This window comes from Schistocerca nitens, chromosome 4 (genome assembly GCF_023898315.1).
Source record: "Schistocerca nitens isolate TAMUIC-IGC-003100 chromosome 4, iqSchNite1.1, whole genome shotgun sequence".
In the NCBI taxonomy this organism is placed as follows: Eukaryota; Metazoa; Arthropoda; class Insecta; order Orthoptera; family Acrididae; genus Schistocerca; species Schistocerca nitens.
The window spans coordinates 856,813,171-856,836,966 of record NC_064617.1 but is presented as its reverse complement, the minus strand read 5'-3'; the positions used below and the strand labels follow the sequence as shown (position 1 = coordinate 856,836,966).

Here is a 23,796-nt window from a genome sequence, read left to right as displayed (position 1 = left end):
CTCATTATTTCGCTCGCCGCCGAGATTCTACACGAAGAGGTTCGGTGCAGGCAAGAATAGTTCACGCTATATCTGGAGGAGCGTTCCTGCATCGACATTGTCACCCTCAAGACTAAACACAATGGAATTAATGTGAAGGCAGCGCCTCAGACTTGATAGGCACCTGTTGAACTTGGTTTACTTATGCCAAAAGTATTGTGCTTCGTGTGTTTAAGAACTTATAGACACATCGATAATTTCAATGGCTGCTGTGATTATTTGGTACCGCACACTACTAGAAGCAGAAATAGGTAATGCGAATTATGTTTATTTACCCTGAATGTAAATGATATTCAAGGTCTGTTGCTCTTGGTATCAGTTAAAGTTCACCCAAGACTGTGCACAGATTCATAAATTACCTTCAAAATTTTTCTCAACTATTCTTTGCAATCAGGTTTTTTCAATTATTCAAGAAATTATAACCCATTTCCACATCCCTGTTATGGTTGATTCCCAAGTGTCGTAGAATGTTGACAACAAACCTCATAAGGAAGTTAATGTTCGGTAAGGCTGTTCTCAATACGGGCAATTATTGTTTAAACTGCTGTTCACAAAATGCTCTAGACTGGACACCACATACTAACCGCATAACAGGCGTCTGTGAACAAACACTTTCCCTCGTGAGGAGTTGATGTCACCACAAGAAATCAATGAGTCAACTAAGGAAAAGTGTGTGATTTTTTTTATAATTCATCTCCACTCTGGTATCATCCTTAGTGCAAAAGTAGCAGAACGTAGAAGTTTAAGGAGATCTGCAAATCCGGTTATGGTTCGTATCAGTACAAACACTTAAACATTTAGGTAATTCTTTTTTTATTAAATTTTGTTGATTTCCTCCCATGCGGCTATTGGTAACGATCAGGTAAGACTTTGGTAGTAAACAATTGCATATATTTTGTTTCATCTAATTTCAATGGCTGGGAATTTCTTTTATAACAAAGAAGTTAAGTACTTCTGCCACTCTGAAGACAGCAGTATTGTGCATAAAGGACGATATTTATAAAATGAATTGCATGACTACCACAAAACTCCTCAACGGAGCATCTCACCATTTAAAGTATCAGTTAACAGAATGAGATTTTCACTCTGCAGCGGAGTGTGCGCTGATATGAAACTTCCTGACAGATTAAAACTGTGTGCCGGACCGAGACTCGAACTCGGGACATTTGCCTTTCGCGGGCAAGTGCTCTAACAAATGAGCTACCCAAGCACGACTCACGCCCCGTCCACAAAGTTGGTAGAGCACTTGCCCACGAAAGGTTAAGGTCCCGAGTGCGAGTCTCGGTCCAGCACACAGTTTTAATGTGCCAGGAAGTTTTATATCAGCGCACACTGCGCTGAAGAGTGAAAATCTCATTTTGGAAACATCCTCTAGGCTGTGGCTAAGCCATGTCTCCGCAATATCCTTTCTTTCAGGAGTGCTAGTTCTGCAACGTTCGCAGGAGAGCTTCTGTAAAGTTTGGAAGGTAGGAGACGAGGTACTGGCAGAAGTGAAGCTGTGGGGACGGGGCGTGAGTCGTGCTTGGGTAGCTCAGTTGGTAGAGCACTTTCCCGAGAAAGGCAAAGGTCCCGAGTTCGAGTCTCGGTCCGGCACACAGTTTTAATCTGCCAGGAAGTTTCATGTCAGTTAACACTTTGCTTCCTGAAGGCGTGGCAGTCTACTCGCTACCTGTTAGATATTTTATTAATTTCATATCGCACTCACCATTTCTAGTAGTATATCATCTCGTAATTCCCTCTTTCTTCTTCAAACGTAGGTACACGTTTCTTGTAATTCAGTTATGCAGAAACTGTAGATGTAATATTAAGAAAGCTGTTTTTAAACAAATTTATTTTTTCTGAAAATGCAGAAATTTTTTGTCATTCGTAAGAAATGGTAGGTTATTGGGTTGAAATCAACGAATATATGTCAATAATGAACATGAGCGAGCAAAACTTCGTAAAGTCTATGCTGTATTGAATTATATTGGTTGCTTTACTGAATGTGTTACATATTATTACGCAAACGATTATGATGAAGACATAATCTCAGGTATTTCCTAATAATGTATCACCATCTACCGCCGGATATCTTATCTTCACCTTTCACCGGTGCCACACACTTCATTATCATTCGTTTAATCAGCTGCAGATAAGTAAACATGGGAGAAAGGAAGTATTTTTCAGTGGACCTTAGTCCGTGGATCTTTAAATCTCAATTACCTTCATGAGGCGATGTTGTCTTTAAGAAATTCTGACACATCATCAAAATATTTTGTACACTTATTGTACTCGTGATGCAAAGTTCTACATACGGAAAGGAAAGAAATGTTTTACATATTAAAAAGTTCCCTTGCTCAGATTTTCAACAGTTGTGCGAGAGTCTAAGAAAAAAATCCTTCGTATACAGTTTGAGTAGTTATCACAATTGAATTTTTATTTTATTTTATTTTAGCAGAAATAACCTACTCCTATTGAAATGATCAGCCTCCATTACCGCTGTAGAAGTGAAACAGAGTCTATTGTATATGACATACGAAAAAGTCTGCTATTTAAGTGCAGCTATTTGACATTTCAAACTATATAATACCACATTTATGTTCTTTGTGATAAAATTCTAGTGACAGTTGCATTCTCAAGCTAATATTATTGTATTGTACTTTATTATAATGTACGTTTAATATGTATTTATTTCTCACACTTTTTTAGAGGTCAAATACCTTCATTCAGTCGTTACGTTTTGTCATATCATTACTCCATGTTTGTACCATTATTTCAGCTTTTAGTAGGTTTTTCTTTGTAATTTACAGACTACATGAAGTTCAGCATTGATGGTACCGAAATAGGAACGGTTACTCCTACAGATGAAGGTTTCTGGAGCTATGGAGGATTTAATACAGATCTACCAGCGGCTGACAACCCATGGAGATTTGCTACTAAAATGGCTCCTTTCGATCAAGAGGTAAGACACAATAAATTTCTGACTTCGCCTCTTTTTGTGAGGCATACACTCAGTTCACATTTAAGGTTCTTACGACCTTATGATACTTATCTAGCTTCTTTCAGTAGCTTCTCAAACTGGTCTTTGACTATACATATGACTAAATCATTAGAGGCGAAATTTGAACACTCTTTGTGGTCCATAGTATGTGGCATTACAATGAAGAAGGAATGTGTATCAAAGGAAACATCACTGAAGTTATAAGTATGCAATTTCTTAGACTATAGAAAGAGTCAGTCAGACCCGGAGACAGTAATAGTGAAGGGAAATGTCGTTCAAAGATTATGCAGTATTGTGTTCATATGCGAGGAATAGAAGCTATAACTTCAGTTCCACGCTTCCTAAGCAGTCGACAGATATACTGCAATGTAAATTACATCACGTATATATTTCAAATAGCTTTGCGTTTCAGTACAAGATAGTAAATTACGATGCTCAAGTTTTATCTGTAGACATCCTGCTATCCACTGAAAACGCAAAGATGAATAAGCAATCTGAAATGTGGTGAATAAGTGATTGAGCATAGCGGCAAATGATAAACGTGATGTGTGGCATTTACTTTCACGAACAGGTAATAACAAAGCTGAAAAAGAAACAGGAGCGAAAAGATTCTGAAGAAAATGTAGTTTCCTTGCGAGGAAAGCAGTACACAAGATATTTAGGCAACAGATATTGCTAATCTGTCTCACACCATATCAAGAGGAATTGCCTGGAAGATCCCTGAATATGTAGAAGTTCACATATTGCTGCAGATTCCTTTGCTCAGAACATGATCGTGACAGAGGGCTTTGAAATGTGTTCTAACACTTCTTACTTTCATTCAAAGATATTACTATACTTCACTAAATAAAAAATGGAATGGTTTCACATATACGTTGCATTTGTAGGTTTTGCGTTTTTCATCGTGCATACGAGAGACTTACGTCCTTTTATCAGACAAACGTGAGCTGTCCTGTCTAATCTTATTACTGGAATTACTTATGAACAGAAGTGTTTCATTAGGGTCTGAGAACATTCAAGCACATTTAACAAACATCATAAATATATAGAAGTAGTAATAAATATAAAATTCATCGATAATATATTATTTCCACAACTTCCATAGGCGAATATACGAGCCCATCACATATAAAAATACGGTTTTTATAAATGTTTTGCGGCACGGTAACTGTTTTAGATCTATATTTCTAAGTCATTTAGTTGTGACCTTCATTTTTATGATAGCACATACTCACCTGTGTAAAATATTTTCAGTACTACATCATCATTAACTTGGCTATTGGAGGAACAAACGGGTACTTCCCTGACTACGCACTGAATGCTGGAGGAAACAAACCATGGATCAATACGTCACGTATTTTTTTAATAATATGCATTGTAATAGGGTTATCTAGTGCGCAAATTTCTCCCAACAGTGGAAGATGGCAAGCCATACATTCATGAAACCTGGTGTGCAAATGTCAGAGATGAAAGATTTTATCATTACATCAAACATTATGCACATACATATCACTGACATTATTTTTTAACAATTGAAAATGGTGGCTTCGAAAAGTCACAGCCACCATGTAAAGGTTTACAAAAGTGAGTTTGTAGCGGACAGTAATTCTTTATCCCTCATCCAGGAGGTAACAAACACTCCACGATTGCCACGAGCGGAACGACAGCAACTGTCCATTTCGCTGATGCCTGAAATTTACGTAATTTTTTAATTAGTATTCTGTTTCCACCAGAAGAAAAAGGACGGTTAGAGTTTACCATCCCGTCGACGTCGAGGTCATAGTGACGAAGCACAAGCTCGGACTTCGAAAATATGGGGACAGGAAATCGGCCGTGGTAGTTTTCAAAGGAACCATCCCTGTATTTGCTTGGAGCTATTTAGGGTAATCACGGAAAACCTAAATCTGGATGGTCGAACGGGGGTTTTGAACCATTGTCCTCCAGAATACGAGTCCAGCGTGCTGATCACTGTCACCTCACTCATTGTTTCCTCCAGAGAACATTATTTTGGAATGTATGAAAGAGTTCGTCTAATTTCTTTGTTCCTGTATCTCAAGGCGAGATGCTTTTAAATACTTTCCACAGCGATACTGTCTCGAAATCTGTCAGGAAATCCAAATGGGCTCTACTTGTATGTTAAGTACACTAGCGGCAAGACACAATCAGTACCTTCACTGCGCGATGGCAATGTTAATGGCATTGATAACAGTACTACTAAAGAAGACTTACTAAAAACCGTTTTCCAAAATTCCTTCACCAAACAGGACTAAGTAAATATTCCATAAATCGAATCAAGAACAAATTCTAACACACATAACTTAGACGTAGATATACTCGGTATAGTCAAGTAGCTTAAATCAATTAATAAAGGCCAGGCGTCGCATCCAGGTTGTACACCGGTTAGGTTGCTGTCAGAGTATGCTGATACAATAGCTCCGTACTTAGCAATGTATACACTGCTCGCTTGCAGAAAGATTCGGGAACATACCTTCACCGAGGAGTCAAGCCGTATATTTCTCCCTCCTACGTATATCTCGCGAAGAGGCCATGAGGATAAAATCAGAGAGATCATTAGAGCCCACACAGAGGCATACCGACAATCTTTCTTTCCACCAACCATACGAGACTGGAATAGAAGGGAGAACCGATAGAGGTACTCAAAGTACCCTCCGCCACACACCGTCAGGCGGCGTGCGTAGTATGGATGTAGATGTAGATCTGTACCCAAAGATTGGAAAGTTGCAAAGGTGACACGCAATAAAAGGAAATAGGAGCAATACGTTAGGTTACAGACCCATATCACTAACGTCGATTTGCAATAGGATTTTGGAACATATACTGTGCTCGAACATTATGATTTACCTCGAAAAAAAAAAAAAGACTTAGCCAAAGGTAGCCACACAGCTTTAGTATATGGAGTACAGTCTCAGTTGTGCGACTGAATTGGTGATTTCATGTCAGAAAGGTCGCAGTTCGAAATAACTGACGGGAAGTCATCGAATAAAACCAAAGTGATACCTGGCGTTCGCCAAAGGAAGTGTTACAACCCCTCTGCTGTTCCTAACTGATATAAACGATTTAAGAGTCAATTAGAGCAGCACTCTTTAGATTGTTTGGAGATAATGGTGTCATTTACCGTCATCAGATGATCAAAACAAATTGCAAAAAATGGCTCTGAGCACTATGGGACTCAACTGCTGAGGTCATTAGTCCCCTAGAACTTAGAACTAGTTAAACCTAACTAACCTAAGGACATCACAAACATCCATGCCCGAGGCAGGATTCGAACCTGCGACCGTAGCGGTCTCGCGGTTCCAGACTGCAGCGCCTTTAACCGCACGGCCACTTCGGCCGGCAACAAATTGCAAAACGATTTAGATAAGATATCTGCATGGTGCGAAAAGCGGCAATTCCCTCTAAATAATGAAAAGTGCGAAGTCATCTACGTGAGTACTAAAAGTGTAACGGTAACACCGGTCGCCTTAAACGACAATCGATGCTAACCTCATACCTCGACGAGGAATTTTTAAGAAGTAGTGACCGTGAGATAACCTAATGCAAACAGAACAATCAAACTGGGATTCGTTTCCGAAACGCTCCAGCAGAGTATAAGTAACAGTAAACAAGTGGGTCAGGGAACAGACGTACTTCCAGCGCAACAGCAAGTTATAGCATTACATATTAATATCGGTCAGCAGCCTAATTAGGCATTCTTGTGTCAAGCAATATAATAAAGCAGAAGGCATTGTTAAGGCTAACCTAACCTTCCTTGTGAACACTAAACTCTTTCCTTGTATCTATTCACACTACAACATAGTAACCTAACCTTGCAGATAAATTCTTTATTCTTTACTCGTCCGTAGATCATTTCAGACAAAGATATTTGACACTTCATGTGTACATAAATCGCAAATATAAATAGCTAATTACAAAATGATAGTACACATGCATATATTTTATAGAATTTTCACAGAAAATGTCATTAAAGCACACAATAAAAAAATCTATACTGACACTATTTAATTTTTTACTTCAAGGTATTCATTAACACTGTAAGGGCAAATATTGATCAGATGTCTTTTTAATTTTATTTTAAAATGAGACATACTCTCTATCATCTTTACACATTCTGGTAAACTGTTGTACAGTATGCGCCCAGCATTTACCGGTTCTTTGTCTGTTAATTTTAGCCGACTTCCTTCTATATTGTAGTCATTTATATTCTTGTATTATGTCCATGATATTCTCTGTTTAGCAATGCAGTGCAGTTAATTTTTAAGTGGATAATTGTTTGTGATGCTACTGTTAAAATTTTGAGCTCCCTGAATTTATTGCTGCAGGGTTCTCTAGGTGATACTTTCGCGAAGCATCGTAGGGCTCTCTTTTGTAATCGTCATATCCTTTGTGCACATTTGTAGCATTTCCCCAAGCCAGGATGCTATATGAAAGGTGTGAATGGATTAGTCCATACTACATTGTTTATAGAGTGTGTTTGTTTACTGGCTTTGACATTTTTCTCATCAGAAATATGCTCCAACCTACTTTGCTGCACATGTTATTATTTTGATGCTCCCATATCATATACATAGCCACTGTTACACCTAGAAATTTATAGCTGTCTGTCTCATTTAGTTCTAGGTCTCCAAGCCTGACTGTGATATTGCCCAAAGCGTGTTTTTTATTTGCATTTATCTGCATGTATATTGTTTTATTTCCATTTATAAAGAGATTGTTTTCCCTGAAATAATTGTTTCCACTTTTCATATTTAGCGAAGCATTCTCTTGCAGGTCATCTGTTGTAGAACTGGTAACAACAAATGAAGTGTCATCTGCATACATGACTACATTATCAGATACTGATTTGGGCATATCATTGACATACAAAATGAAAAGTAGTGGACGAAGGATGGATCCTTGAGGAACTCTTTATTTTACAATTTCAAAATTTCGAAAGACATTTGTGATATTATTTTTCACTTTTTGCTTTATTTCCACAAAATGCTTTCTATTTTCCTAAAACGATTTAATGATGTCTACTGCTTTCTCCCTTATACCATAACAATGAAGATTTTCTAATGGGATGTCATTATGTACACAATCAAATGTTTAGATACGACCAGGAACATCCCACAGACATTCTTCTGTTCATCAAGTTCTTTAGGTACAAATGTTATGAATACAGCTATTGCTGTTTTGGTAGATTTACACTTTCTGAATCCATGTTGTTTCTCGTTGAGAATATTGCATGTTTGTATAAAATTTAATATTCTCTCTTTTATTATGGTTTCTATTATTTTAGAGAGTACAGATTTAATAGTTATAGGTTGTAATTTCCTTGATTTTCTTGCAGCCTCCTTTATGTATAGGGATTACTTTACTCATTTTCACGCACATTGGAAATATTCCTTTTTCTATAGATAAGTTTATCAGACAGGCTAATGGCTTTACTACCCATCGTAAACAGCATTTAATTAGTTTAGAGGAAATACCATCTAGTCCCTCAGTTTTTTTTGTTTTTAAACTATATGCTATTTTTACAATTTCTCATTCATTAGTTGGGGTCAGAAATAAGCATTTTGTCTCATATGGGATGTTTATGGCGTTTATTTTGGTAGTATTATTTTGAGTTATTAATTTGTCCACAACTTCATATAATGTTTGTTTAAAAATATTGCTGACATTTTGTGCATATCTGAGTTCCCTCCCATTTACCTCAAGTGCCATATTATCAGTGTATTCCACCCTACACCTTTCCTCTTTTCATTTATGAGAGACCATATGGTCTTAGTGATATTTGTTTAGGTTGCTATCTTGTTTTCTTAATATGTCGATTTAATCTCTTGTATCTTTTCTTCTTTCCCCTTTATGCATCCCTATTTTCTTGGGTTGGCCTTAACTGACAATCTTCAAACATGCTTTTCACCTCGCCCATTTTCTTTTTTATCTCTAGTGTGACTCATTTTTATTCTTATTCTTATTTATTTCTCTATGTACTAATGTACATGCAACATCTATCTAATGCCCTTAACGTTTTGCAGAATGATTCCCATCGTTTATCTAGGTTTTCTGTTAAGTATATTTCACTGAAGTCTTTGGTTTCCAATAGCCTTTGTAGCCTATCTATGTTTGTTTGCTTAGTTTGTCTAATCTCTGTAAATATTTTTTCTGGCTTTCTTATGTTGCCTGCTAATTCAACTACTGCCCCATAGTGGTCTGCAATCGTCGTGTTTATGACCTGTACTGTCTGCCTGCTCTTTTGTACATTAGTGATCACGTGACCTATTAATGTTCCTGTATTTTTACAGTATCTCGTGGGACTGTCTACTGCTAAATAAAGTGCAAAAGTTTTAATCAGATCTTGAAAACTCCTTGTATAACAGTTGTCTTTTAGTGTGCTAATATTTAGGACACCAGCTACAATCATATAAGAAATTCCCTGCCAGCCTTATCGAACAGTACTTCTAATTCTTTTAGAAATCCATTTATCTGACTGTTTGGTGACCTGTAGATACCTATAATCACATCTTTTCCCCCATAATATGTTGTCTGTATTGCTGCAGTTTCAAACAGCATTTATGTACAGTTGTCTACTGATTATGGAATGATAACCTCTATTTTACTGTGTACATAGACTGCCATCCCTCCGCCCTTATGTTCAAATCTGCAGAAAGTAGCAACTTTTTGATATTCCTGTATGTTGTAAACATTAATTTCATTTTCTTGCAGCCCATGTTTTGACATAATAAATATATGTGGTAACTCTGAAGCTACAAGTACTTCTATCTGTTCTAATTTACTAGATGCATGCTGTACATTCTGCTGCAAGATTCTTATATTAGAAATACTTGTGTTGATGTTTTTATTTTCTATGGCGCCTACAGGTACAAAAAGTCCTGCTCCTTGAGATGCTTTTTCTTCTTTGTTGTTTCTCCTCTGTCGTACCTTGCCTGAGTGATCTCTGTCACAGCTTCTTCACCTGCAGATGACGACACTATTCCTTCTGCAGGTGTTGACACTGCTTCTTTTTCTGCTGATGATGACACTGCTTTTCCCTCCTTTGCAGGGCAGAGTGATGTTTTCTCTTCTGTTCTTTCATCTTGTGGTTGTTTTAACTCTGTTACTGGATATAGTATTGTATATTCTATTTATTCCCTCAATGACAATGGTATAGGCCTATGTGCCTGTTCTTCTGTGCTGCTAATTTTTTCTAATATCTCTTTGCACAGAATTTGTTTACTATAGTTGTTTGTGTGCAGGCCATGCTTTGTGAAATGTTCTCTCACTGAGTTTTGTCGCTTCAATAAATGTAACATTAGAGAAAAAGCTACATATCTTCCTCAATTTTCTGTTTATGTTAACGATTTCTCTGTTTACACATGAAACTTCTATCAGGTCATGCCTGCGTGGAATGCTTACGACATATACATCGGAATGTATAAGTTTTCCTAAAGATTCTCTTACAGCCCTGGTTGCATTTACTCTTTCGTTCTTATATAAATCGTTTCCTCCCCCAATAATGACCCATTTGGAATCTTTTGAACTGTTGTTTCACAGTCTTTTAGAAATTCATCTACAGGTGCGCCAGGATGGGTAAAACCAGTTACCTTTAGTTTAGTTTCCATAGTGGCCATAATACCTGCTAAGCCTATTCCGTGGCTAGTTGAAAATATGTAAACATCACCTTACTTATTTTTCTCACTTGGTGCAAGATTTCGCGAATGTTTAATATTTTCTCGCTTCTTCCAGGTACTTCTTGGAGATGTGAAATCATTTTTCTTATTTCCCTGGTTGACTGTATCTTCATTTTAATCTAGCGGATCATATTTGTTCGTTGTTTTCAGTTCGAACGTTTTTCGTTTTGTTTCACACACCAGCTTTTTTTAGGCATAGAAAACGGCTCATTTTCCACTTTTTGTTCTTTTTTGATATCATTTATCACTGTTTCCAGATTACTTACCTATTGGTTTGCTCACAATAAGTCCTGTTCTAATGTAGAAACTACCTTTCCTTCATGTGCATTACCATGTTTTTGTAAATACGCCATTCGCGAACAGCTGTCAGTTACACCACAAACGCGTTTTGTGTTTTCTTCGTCGAAACGTGAGATACACTTCGAATGAATCCATTTTTGGCACACTGAACATAGTCAAATACCATTTAAATGTCTTTCACTACATAAATCCACTTTATATTCATGATATAGGCGTTTTTCACGGAGCCACTTACTAAAACTTCTGTACGAGCCACCATCTTTGCTACTAACTAGCGCTATTAGCTAGTAACTAGTGAGTCAGACTAACAGATGTTCAATGAAATAGCAAACAGTAACATATGCCTCTCAAAAACACGTACCTAAAATGAACTAGATGCAGCAGTTTATAGAACCAAGCACTAACACACATGAAACTAGTAGCAATACTGATTTAAATCAAATGGTCTGTTAATGATCATACTCTATAACTTTATTGCTTAGTAGAGGGTCTCTATGCCTATGCATTAACCATCTTGCAATAGAACAGCTAACACAGTAAATATTTCTTTCTTAAACTCGGTTTGAAGCAATTAAACAGAATGCAAATCTGACTACACTGGCTCTGAAGAGTCTTAGCTTTGCTTCATTATTAATTATGTAACGAACAGCAAACTATAACTCTTTAAATAGCAAATGTGGTTTGATAAGCAGTCTTTTAACATATTCAAAAAATAATTGGCTGAGCAAATGCCAACACACCATTAAATTCAAGTTCAATCACTTTCTCATGAGATGAACACTGATAAAACTTTGTAATACTGATCAAAGTGCATAAATGCAACAATTAATAATTTTTTCATTTCAAATTAAATTTACTATTTCCAGGCAGCTTTTCAAGTAAGGCAAATTATTTAAGGAAATGACTGCAGATAGGTTTAAATTTGCACTGGAAATGGAGTATTTCTGAAATTATAAAACTGAACTTTAAACACTGTAACTCCACACATTAGAAAGCAGTCAAAACTATTTTTGCAGCTGCCGAATAAGTCTTTCCATAATAAATTAGGCCACTCGGATTTAAATTCACTAGGATAGGATTCCTATCCAGGTTTGTGATTTGGGATACTCACTTGTGTAAGATAAGAGTTTTCAGCAACACTACGATTATTATTAAAATCAACCAAATTTGACAAATACCCGTTCCATTTACAGACTGCTAAATATAAACGATTTCGTGGAACGCTTGTGGCACTGGTGGCCTAATTTGCAGTGACTGATAACATGATGACGATGCAGTCGTGACAGTACTAGTGTTCCTGCCCTGTCACTGATCTTCTTGGCGTCAGAATTATATTTTTATAGGGCCAAAACCATGCCATGATAATGGTATCACCAAATGCAGCATCCGAGGCTCATGAATACTGCCCTTAAGCTCTTCTGACCTCAAAATTCCAAAAATATGAGCTACAATGGTCCGCTACCGCTAACGAGACGTGAACCACAGCACTGCTCAGCCCAGACTCCTTACCCTTCACAAAGGACGAGTTTCCACTTGCGCGACAACATCTTTTCTACTCTGCCAGGCTACTTCCTTAGCTGCGGGGCTTCCCCGCATCTTCTACATTCAACCCTACGTTCCCTAACTGTGGACCAAGTCATTTGCAGTACATTATATACACTCCTGGAAATGGAAAAAAGAACACATTGACACTGGTGTGTCAGACCCACCATACTTGCTCCGGACACTGCGAGAGGGCTGTACAAGCAATGATCACACGCACGGCACAGCGGACACACCAGGAACCGCGGTGTTGGCCGTCGAATGGCTCTAGCTGCGCAGCATTTGTGCACCGCCGCCGTCAGTGTCAGCCAGTTTGCCGTGGCATACGAAGCTCCATCGCAGTCTTTAACACTGGTAGCATGCCGCGACAGCGTGGACGTGAACCGTATGTGCAGTTGACGGACTTTGAGCGAGGGCGTATAGTGGGTATGCGGGAGGCCGGGTGGACGTACCGCCGAATTGCTCAACACGTGGGGCGTGAGGTCTCCACAGTTCATCGATGTTGTCGCCAGTGGTCGGCGGAAGGTGCACGTGCCCGTCGACCTGGGACCGGACCGCAGCGACGCACGGATGCACGCCAAGACCGTAGGATCCTACGCAGTGCCGTAGGGGACGCACCGCCACTTCCCAGCAAATTAGGGACACTGTTGCTCCTGGGGTATCGGCGAGGACCATTCGCAACCGTCTCCATGAAGCTGGGTTACGGTCCCGCACACCGTTAGGCCGTCTTCCGCTCACGCCCCAACATCGTGCAGCCCGCCTCCAGTGGTGTCGCGACAGGCGTGAATGGAGGGACGAATGGAGACGTGTCGTCTTCAGCGATGAGAGTCGCTTCTGCCTTGGTGCCAATGATGGTCGTATGCGTGTTTGGCGCCGTGCAGGTGAGCGCCACAATCAGGACTGCATACGACCGAGGCACACAAGGCCAACACCCGGCATCATGGTGTGGGGAGCGATCTCCTACACTGGCCGTACACCACTGGTGATCGTCGAGGGGACACTGAATAGTGCACGGTACATCCAAACCGTCATCGAACCCATCGTTCTACCATTCCTAGACCGGCAAGGGAACTTGCTGTTCCAACAGGACAATGCACGTCCGCATGTATCCCGTGCCACCCAACGTGCTCTAGAAGGTGTAAGTCAACTACCCTGGCCAGCAAGATCTCCGGATCTGTCCCCCATTGAGCATGTTTGGGACTGGATGAAGCGTCGTCTCACGCGGTCTGCACGTCCAGCACGAACGCTGGTCCAACTGAGGCGCCAGGTGGAAATGGCATGGCAAGCCGTTCCACAGGACTACATCCAGCATCTCTACGATCGTCTCCATGGGAGAATAGCAGCCTGCATTGCTGCGAAAGGTGGATATACACTGTACTAGTGCCGACATTGTGCATGCTCTGTTGCCTGTGTCTATGTGCCTGTGGTTCTGTCACTGTGATCATGTGATGTATCTGACCCCAGGAATGTGTCAATAAAGTTTCCCCTTCCTGGGACAATGAATTCACGGTGTTCTTATTTCAATTTCCAGGAGTGTAACAATCATTCCATTAGTTATCTAAAACCATAAGCAACAACATCGTTCAAAACTTCACATAATTAAAATAGGTATACATAGTCAAAGAATTTTCATAACAGATACAACATTCTACATAAGCAACAGTACAAACGGACATAAAAATATCGACACAGATACAAAATAGGTAGAAAATGGGTGTTACAAATGGAGTCCGCAAAATTCCAGTTACACGATAAATGACAAATCTAAATTTAGCTGAATACGTAGGGACTACAGTTAAGAATAACTTGAACTGGAACAATCACATAGATAATATTGTGGGAAAACAAAACAAAAGACTACGATTTAATGGCAGAACAGTTACAAGACGCAGTAAGTCTGCTAAAGAGACTGCCTTCACTACTGATCCGTCCTCTGCTGGAGTATTGCTGCGTAGTGTGGGATCTGCATGATACAGGATTGACGGAGGCTATCGGTAAAGTGCAAAGAAGTTACTATAGAGAAATATCGGAGAGAGTGCCACTGTTATGATACGCGAATTGAGGTAGCAGTTATTAAAAAAAAGTGTTTTTTGCTGCGGCGGGACCGTCCCATAAAATTTCAATCATCAACTTGCTCCTCCAAAGCGAAAATATTTTGTTGGCGCCCGCCTGCATGGGGAGAAATGATCATTGTAATACAGTAAGAGGAATCAGAGTCAACACAGAAAGATTTAAGTGTTCGTTTCTCCAGTGATCTGTTCGAGAATGGCATGGTAGAGGAATAGCTTGAAGGTGGTTTGATGAATCCACTGCTAGGAACTTAATTGTGAATTGCCGAGAAGTCATCTAGATGTTGATAATATGCAGATATTATTTACACAGGTGTAAACCTGAGATCCTGTAAAGAATCGAGCTCTCATGTATAAAATAGCTTCAGACCTCTGATTACTTTACAAATGAGTTAATATATTAAATGAGTATTTGACGAAACAATGTAAGCGAGGAAACGTTTAGGAAAGGTTTGAAATTTCGTTTAAAGATTGCTGGAAGTCGCTAAGTGCACTCATTATGGAACACAGGGTGAGTGTAGTCTGGGTAATTTGTGCTCCATTTCAAGCAAAACCTAGTTTCTCGAGCATCTCAAAGTTTATGACGTCATATCTCTTGAACTAAGTATCGTACAATGACGTAATTGCGCGGTTCATTCAGTGGTATATGTGGGTACTGCCTGAAAAATGTGGTACGATTGGAATTACTAATAAGAAAATAATAAATTACAATCTCACGCCTGATGCGGTAGTTTCATAGTACGAACAGTGAAAATGTAACTTTTTTCTTTTCATAATTTTGCAAGGGAAGTCTGAGAGGATATGTTTTGTAAAGGTTTGAAATGACGTATTGAGATTATTACAAATCACAAAGCGCTCTCATTCTCAAGCACTCATTAGTTCGTGTGAATAAAGAGCCAGTTGTGTTTCTGTAGAATGATACTTTCTGAATCCGTGCTGACTGTATGCCAGTAGATCGCTTTCTTTGAGGTAGTTCATAATGTTCGAACGCAGTACATGTTTCAAGAGTACACTGCGAATCGACGTCAGTGATATGAGCCTGAAATTCAGCAGATTACTTCTATTTCCTACCTCTCGTAATTGTTTGACCCGCGCAACGTTCCAGTCCTTAGGTATGGACCTTTTGTCGAGCAAGCGGTTGTATATGATCGATAAGTATGGAGCTACTACATCAGCACACTCTAAAAGGAACCTAGATGGTTTGCAGTGTGGACCAGAAGACTTGCCTTTATTAAGTGAATTAAGTCGCTTCTACTTCTAAGTTGCTTATGCTGGCAGCTGTTCTTGATTCGCAGTCTGGGATATTTGCTTCTTCTTTGGTGAAGGAATTTCGGAAAACGATGATAAGTAATTCCGCTTTAGTGTCACTGTCATAGACAAAATTACCATCGCTGTCACGCAGTGAAGGTACTGATTGTACCTTGCCGCTGGTGTACTTTCCATAGGACCGGAATCTCTTTGGATAGTCTGAAAGATTTAGAGGCAGATTTTAGTTATGGAAAATATTTAAAGCATCTTGCATTGAAGTCCACGCATTATTTAGAGCTTGTGTAAAACGCTGTAAATCTTGGGGATTTTACGTTCTTTTAAATGTGGCATGTTTTTGTCGTTGCTTCCGCAAACAGACCTTTGACCTGTTTTGTGTACTGATAGTTCTGTCTCTTGTAAATTTATTTGGTCTTATATTAACCCATTAAGTGCCATGATCCTCATTTGGGGATTTGTCTTTGTAACGGAAATTTTGCAATTCTAATAATGCTGGCAGCTAATGCTACCATTCCCCGTTGTTGTATACACCTTTGTCGATCGCTTGCATTGAAGTTTCGTCAGTTGTTAAACGAGTGAGTTGTACACTTTTATTTCTGTGAAGAAGCTACATTTTTCAGCGTTACAAGAGCTGCATATTTTCTAAACAGTGTAAGTTACATTATTATGTAAGTAAATTCCAATATCTGTGTACAGTCATGTTCTGTAATGGTTTGAAAAGATGTTTATGGATCATTTATTTCAAAGATCTATTGCATTTTTGCATGACACATGTGTGACCATCGATCCCCATTTGCGGCTCATGACAGTTTCTATGTAAAACTTTATTTCGCTTTTATTTGCTCCTCAGGCACAATGAGTCACTACGAAGCTCTTATTATGATGGAAATTGAAGAAATTGTAAATGACCCGAACTTCATGGCTTCTTGTGGTGATCATGGTGATGTGAATGAGACCATTGACATTGTCGAGCTCCCTCCAGATCGTGTAGATAAGATGTCTGACTGTGAAGATATCGACGAAAATATATTTGAAATTCTGTTCCATCTGATGTGCCAGGTTCCTTGGAAATTCATGTCAATGGAGAAAAGGAAATTGAGGAACATGAAGGCTAACGAAAGAAGAAAGTGAAGGCTATTATCACTTCTAACTGGACAACAGAAGTTGCGACTTACTCCAAAACCTATCCTGACACAGCAAAAATTGAACAGCGAAAAGCCAGTTTGGTAGCAGCACTAAAAGGAAAATCTGCTGTTGAATGCTTTGAGAAAAGGTATTGAAATTGATTCTCAGTGAAAGCATCCGATATGCTGCACAGAACAACAATCATAGCTACGAGTTATCCAAAGGATGCATAAAAAAGTTCATAGGTATACTACTCTTCACTGGATATCATGCTCTTCCACAGGAGAAACTATACTGGAATGAAGATGAGGACTTTGATACAAGGTGTGTAGCACAGTGCATGAATCGCAACAGATATCTGGAAATAAAGCGCCACCTTCATTTCAATGATAACACACATATGAACAGAATTCCACCTGACAAAAAGGATAAACTTTTTACAATTCGTCCGTTTGATAATTTCATGACATTTCAAGTTTTCTCCGAGGGTCTGAGCATTTATGAGTAAATGGTACGATATTATGGACACCATTACCTAAAATGGTTGATTCGCTGGAAATCAATGAGGTATGGGTTGAAACAGTGGGCCACGTGCTGTTCTCAAAGCGGTTTCTGTTACCATATGTCAGTCTATGAAGAAAAATCGAAGGATACAAGTGATGTATCAGTTCTGGGACTTGGCGGATCAGTTGCGTTGAATATGATTTCCTTTCTGCAGACTCTTGAACTTCACAAAATATATTTTCATAACTTTTTCACGAGCTTCCGTTTGATGAAAGAGCTCTCAGAAATGAGAGGGCAACTGGAACTACCTTTATGAACCGAATGAATAACTGTCCTATAGAACCTGAGAACAGCATGAAGAAGAAGTGGAGCATATGACCATCGATTTGAAAGGTATACGGAGATAATGGCAGGAATGTGGAAAGGTAACAACTGTGTAAAGCTCTTGACAAACCATGAGACAGTGCATCCAGTAAGCCAAGCGAAGGGATGGAGCAAAGCTGAGAATAAAGGTGTGCAAGTTCCACAGCCAAGAATGACTTCAGAATATAACAGTCATATGGTAGGAGTGGACAAACTGGACAGGAATGTGCAGAAATATCGTGCAAGAATTCAAGGTAAGAAATGGTACTGACCATTTTCACCAATGCATTAGATGTAGCGGTGGTCGCGCTTACGTCATATATTGCCTCTCGAATGAAAATATTCCACTGCTTCAATTCTGGAGGATGGTGGTAAGGGAATATCTTCTTCAATCACCTGTTGCTTCTGATCCGAAAAGGGCAGGACATCCATCATACCCAAAATCGTCCCTTTCACGTGTTCCAACTGAATTCAGGACTTCTGGAAACGGATATGTAATTGAATGCGCAACACTGGGGAAACAAAGAAAATATGCACTTTGCAAGAAAAATGTGAGGAAACAGTGTTCTGTATGCAATGTGGGACTCCATATTGACTGTTTTGCTGTCTAGCTCAAAAAATAAAAGAAAATGTGTAAAGAGATCGATTAATATGAATCATCTATTTCAAGGTTATTGAATTTTTTGTTTTATATTTCTTTTCCTCATCTCTATGTTAATCTAATAACACTGAAGTAAATGTAGATTAAAGAAAAAAATTGGCGGTTCATTTTTCTTTAGCATAAAAACGTTACTGAAATTTGATTTTAATCAAACTTCGCAGTCTGTATTCCTATGCTTATTCTAACATGTTGTGGGTATAACACGCACAACAATTATAATAGAAGACGAAAGATTTAAAAGGAGGAAAAAAAACTTACAAGGGATGGTATTGGTGAGAAAGAAGTACGTGTTGCAAAGTGGCCAACTTCACTTTTTGTTTCTTTTTCAAACACGGTAGGAGCTTAAGGCCAGGTTCTCATTCAATTGGGTAAAAAAATAGGCAAAGTTTGGAATTTGTTTTTTGAGGCAATGAAAAGACTTGCAGAGGATCTGTTATAGAATTATGATTGATCATACTTTGAAAATCATTTTAGATTTTCAATACAAAAAAAGCAATATTGCGCCCGTAATTATGGTTTGATCAAGGGCTTGCAAGTTTTAAGTAAGCAGACTGTGGGCAGTTTAGCTCGTCAGGAATTATCTTAAATCTAAAATGGATAACATCAGTCGATACTATGTTACGTTTACTCGAGTTTATAACTAACTTCGATGAGATGACCTTAAACTTAACGATGTGGTGCTAACTAGAACTTTGAGTTCGATTTTTGAGGATTTTCTTCATTCGTTATGGCTTTGTAGAAAATAGTTACTATTAACAAATTTCATATATTATTGCTATAAGCACCCAAGAAAAGTGCTTGCTTTTCAGGAATCAAAGGTAGAAGTTAATAGGTGGAACATTTTATATTTAATACTGCAAGCAGTTTTGAAAACTCTTTTCTCGAGAAAAACCTGTTTAAATTTTAGGAAAAACTTTTGTATGTATTATTAGTTCAATTTTCATAAAAACCACAAGTTATTATATATTTTTGATGTCGCTGAACACAAATCTCAAGTTGGATTTTCAAAATTCAAAACGGCTAATCCAAATAGGCGCACAAAAGTTATGTTTAGGCCACTTTTGACAAAAATTACTTACGCTTAGTCTGCAAGACCATTTTGATTGAGAACCTGGACTTAATTTCACAAAAACGTTTTTATTTTTTTCTCGTTTTAGCATGTACATCGTTTTTTCGCTTCATTTTCGATAGAACTATGCATAAATCTCGTTTATAGTCTCTCTAATCGTGATTTTTAATTTTATCTCGTACTTAGTATCTAACTAAATTACACTGTTCTATTCTGTGCACTGTATCTGCGTTCTGTTTGTTTATTTCCAGGCCCTTACGGACTTCTGGAACGGGCGTGACAGGTGGCTGCCCACGTGGAATCTCGAAGAAGGGGGTGCTTCTTCCCTCCAGGTTGATTACGTCAGGGTCTGGGCTCTCTAAAAATACTGAGTGCAAAACTCACACAACACAGTCAGTGTAACTGATTCAGCGTTTGCTAAGCACTCTGAAGGATTTATTATGCAGCAATATTATCAATTTGTTTTTCAAATTTTCAGGAACCCGGTACCTTTTTTTCTAAATTAGCAACAATACTTTCTAATCCCATCTGTACACTGACTGTTGCAAATAAAGGTTTTTAAAGACAAGAAAATTATATATTAAACTCATTAAAATGTGTAAGTAAACTGTTTTGTGATGGTGAATTTTCGTTTACTTAATGTGTAATTCATTACAGCTCAAGAATTCAGCTCACAAAATATGAGGACAGGCTGCCACTCACATGCAGTAAAATCATGGATTTAACTTCGTTCATCATATTAGATGATTCAGGAAAGTGCGCAGCTGTGCCACTGATGATTTAAATGATTAAAACTGCCCCAGTTACTTATGCTTTGGTGCTTAGGACAGCGCGCTTCGAGAATTTATTCTCATTTTCAAGTGCATATGTTTACATGAATAAGTCTGGTGATGTTTGCACGTGTAATTTTCTGTCTCTATCTTTTTTTTTTTTTTTTTTTTTTTTTTTTTTTTTTTTTTTTTGTGGTTAGGCCACAATATGAAAATCATACAAAATGAATCTTTGAATGTTTTTAAATGTTAATGTTAGAGATTGAATTTTTGTTGGTCTGCTTACAGGTATTGGTCCTCCTCCATTATGCAGAACATCACATACATGCAAATCATCATTTACACTGTTGGTTTACAAAACATGCTACAAAGACAATGGTGGTTGCTGTGTAAGAACACAAGAGATGTGAACACCCTAACTTTCGACACCCTGCAGATTTTTTTTTCTTTGAACGCTGTTAAACGTAACATAGATGCTGCAATCTGGAACATGTAGCACTTAAATCTGCCACACTACTGCTCCTCTAGACTCCGTGAAACTTGGCATCAGGGTCGCGAGCATAACTTCAGTTATGCACGTTTTGAGGAACTTTTGCACATGCGCAACTAGCGTGGCGTAAGTCACTGCCTTACGGGCCAAATGCATACAGATTTGATAAACAACGTGCACGATTCATGATGTGCACAGCTGGCCGTTACCACTCAACTAGAAGCTCACGTCGGTGCCACCAGGTGATAGCGCAGAAGGTATTATACATGAAAATCAGGTGTATTGTGAGCTGCATCTCTTACGTATTTAAACAATCATACATAAGGATTGTCTGTATCATGTATTGCTTGCAACGAACCATTATGTCCTGCAGCAAGGTACATTGGTTTTATTCTCTACGCGATGTTGTAAAGCAGAATCAAAATCTATAATTAAGAGGCCAGTTGGTGCAACTGCTGCAGGAGGTTGGAACTCCCTACCATAGGATACAACTGCCCAAAATGTCAGCTTATTGATAAACTGTCTAATACGAGGGTCGTCCAGAAAGTAAGTTCCGATCGGTCGCGAAATGGAAACCACACTGGAAACCAGAAACGATTTATTTGCAACAGTTAGGTACACCTTCCACCTACTTCTCTACATAGTCGCCGCTCCAAAACGCTGCAGGAGTGTCTTCATTGCCCCTGCAGTGTGCGGCCGAGAATTGGCATGAAGAAGGAACTGCTCAACAGTTGTGTTATGTGGGCTGCATGACACAGGTGAAATCTCTAACCGTGCCCTCTTACTTGGCGGGAGACGTTATTCTCTTCGCATCTTTACGTGCTCACTGTTCACTCAAAACTGAAGAGAGCGATGCGACACGATCGGCGGACATACTAGAGACACTGCCCAACACATCTGTGCAAAGCTTTACCAGATTTCCCCAGTGGTTTCCAATTCGCGACCGATCGGAACTTGCTTTCTGTACAACCCTCGTATTTTCTAGGTAGTTCTTAGTATAGCCAGTGTTCTGTTCTATGGGGTATTGAATCTCTTCTCTATGTTAACTTTTCCCTTGTGGCAACACATGATAGCTGAATTGCCACTGAATTACGCTGCAATTAACGTCGAAGGGCAATATTCTCACATCTGGTCTACATTACCAACACAGTGTGTTTCCACTTCATTGTCTTTAAGGAACAGACGATCAGAACAATATCGTTTTGGTAGTTTATGTAGTTGCCTTCTTGCACTGGTACCGGGTGATCAAAAAGTCAGTATAAATTTGAAAACTTAATAAACCACGGAATAACGTAGATAGAGAGGTAAAAATTGACACACATGCTTGGAATGACATGGGGTTTTAGTAGAACTAGGCGGTCCACCCCATATTGCTAGACGCGTGAGAGATCTCTTGCGCGCGTCGTTTGGTGATGATCGTGTGCTCAGCCGCCACTTTCGTCATGCTTGCCTCCCAGGTCCCCAGACCTCAGTCCGTGCGATTATTGGCATTGGGGTTACCTGAAATCGCAAGTGTATCGTGATCGACCGACATCTCTAGGGATGCTGGAAGACAACATCCGACGCCAATGCCTCACCATAACTCCGGATATGCTTTACAGTGCTGTTCACAACATTATTCCTCGACTACAGCTATTGATGAGGAATGATGGTGGACATATTGAGCATTTCCTGTAAAGAACATCATCTTTGCTTTGTCTTACTTTGTTATGCTAATTATTGCTACTCTGATCAGATGAAGCGCCATCTGTCTGACATTTTTTGAACTTTTGTTTATTTTTGGTTCTAATGAAACCGCATGCCATTCCAAGCATGTGTGTCAATTTGTACCTCTCTATCTACATTATTCCGTGATTTCTTCAGTTTTCTAATTTATACTGACTTTTTGATCACCCTGTATTTTGATGGGGGCGAAGTAGGTAAGTTGGTGACACAGAGTCTTCGTCTTGCACTAATTGTTGCCGTTGAGCTTTGAAGCGGCCTTGTCCGCAACCTCGGTGGGCCTCTTTACCTTGATGAAGTCGAAGTTGTCTTTGTTCGTCACTGTGTCTGGCACACCTTCTTCTGCGGCCTTTAACGCGTTCCAGTGGTATGGCACGCCCTCGTGTTGGAGGTCTCCCTCTCGGTCTGCACATTGTGTCCCGTGACATCGCGGGGACTTGAAACGCAGATGAAAAAAGTCAGCGGAGATTTGACAGTTTTCGATTTTTTTTGTAATTATCTACTTGTTAAGATAAATTAATAAGAAACAAATATTCCCAGCAACAAAAGTTTGTTTTACCTTCGCTCGTGATGCATATTAATGGTATTGAAATTAGGAAAAGTGTAACGTAACATTCCAAACACTGTAAGGTAATGAATTAAAAGTTAAATAAGTTATAAACCAAGTTACGAAAGTAAACCATACTTACCAGTGATCATGAACGTTGATACAACTCAGTTTATTCGCGCAGTACACGACGCTTGCTTAGAGAAAGTAAACAACCGCTGTTGTGCATAGTAGTAAAATTAGATTGTCCATAGACACCTCCTTCTAAATTCTTTACATAGACGTCTGTGGCCGAAACAGCATCGTAGACTGCGCTTGCGTAAAGTATAAAAACAACTGCAACAGCTCTCGTGCATGTTAGTTAAACAGATTGTCAATAGACAGCACAGCATACATTGCTTTTTTTATAAAATTGTTTTCAAAATAATTTTTTTTAACTGAAAACAATAAATTTAAACTTCAGGAGATAGACAAAATAATGTGAACACCTGTATTTAATTGGGAATGAATTATAAGGGGTTTGACCCCAGTTTTCCAGTAGTACAGTTGTGATTCATCGTGGAATACTAGCATATAATGATTGTATAGTCTCCAGTGGAATGTTATGCCACCATTCAATCAGAACCTCTTCTAACTCCTGTAGCGACGAGGGAGGGAG

At 38.9% G+C, this 23,796-nt stretch overlaps 1 protein-coding gene across 1 annotated transcript in view; it reads left to right on the top strand.

Annotated features, from left to right (window-relative positions):
- Nucleotides 1–20,172, top strand: part of LOC126251860 (beta-1,3-glucan-binding protein-like) — a 108,930-nt gene extending 88,758 nt beyond the window's left edge. The window contains exons 5-8 of the mRNA XM_049952545.1: nucleotides 2,829–2,980; nucleotides 4,274–4,373; nucleotides 4,687–4,691; nucleotides 19,861–20,172. Of these exons, the coding sequence (XP_049808502.1) occupies nucleotides 2,829–2,980; nucleotides 4,274–4,373; nucleotides 4,687–4,691; nucleotides 19,861–19,971 (368 nt within the window). The 3' untranslated portion in view covers nucleotides 19,972–20,172. The remainder of the gene's footprint in view (nucleotides 1–2,828; nucleotides 2,981–4,273; nucleotides 4,374–4,686; nucleotides 4,692–19,860) is intronic.
- Nucleotides 20,173–23,796: the final 3,624 nt, after the last annotated feature.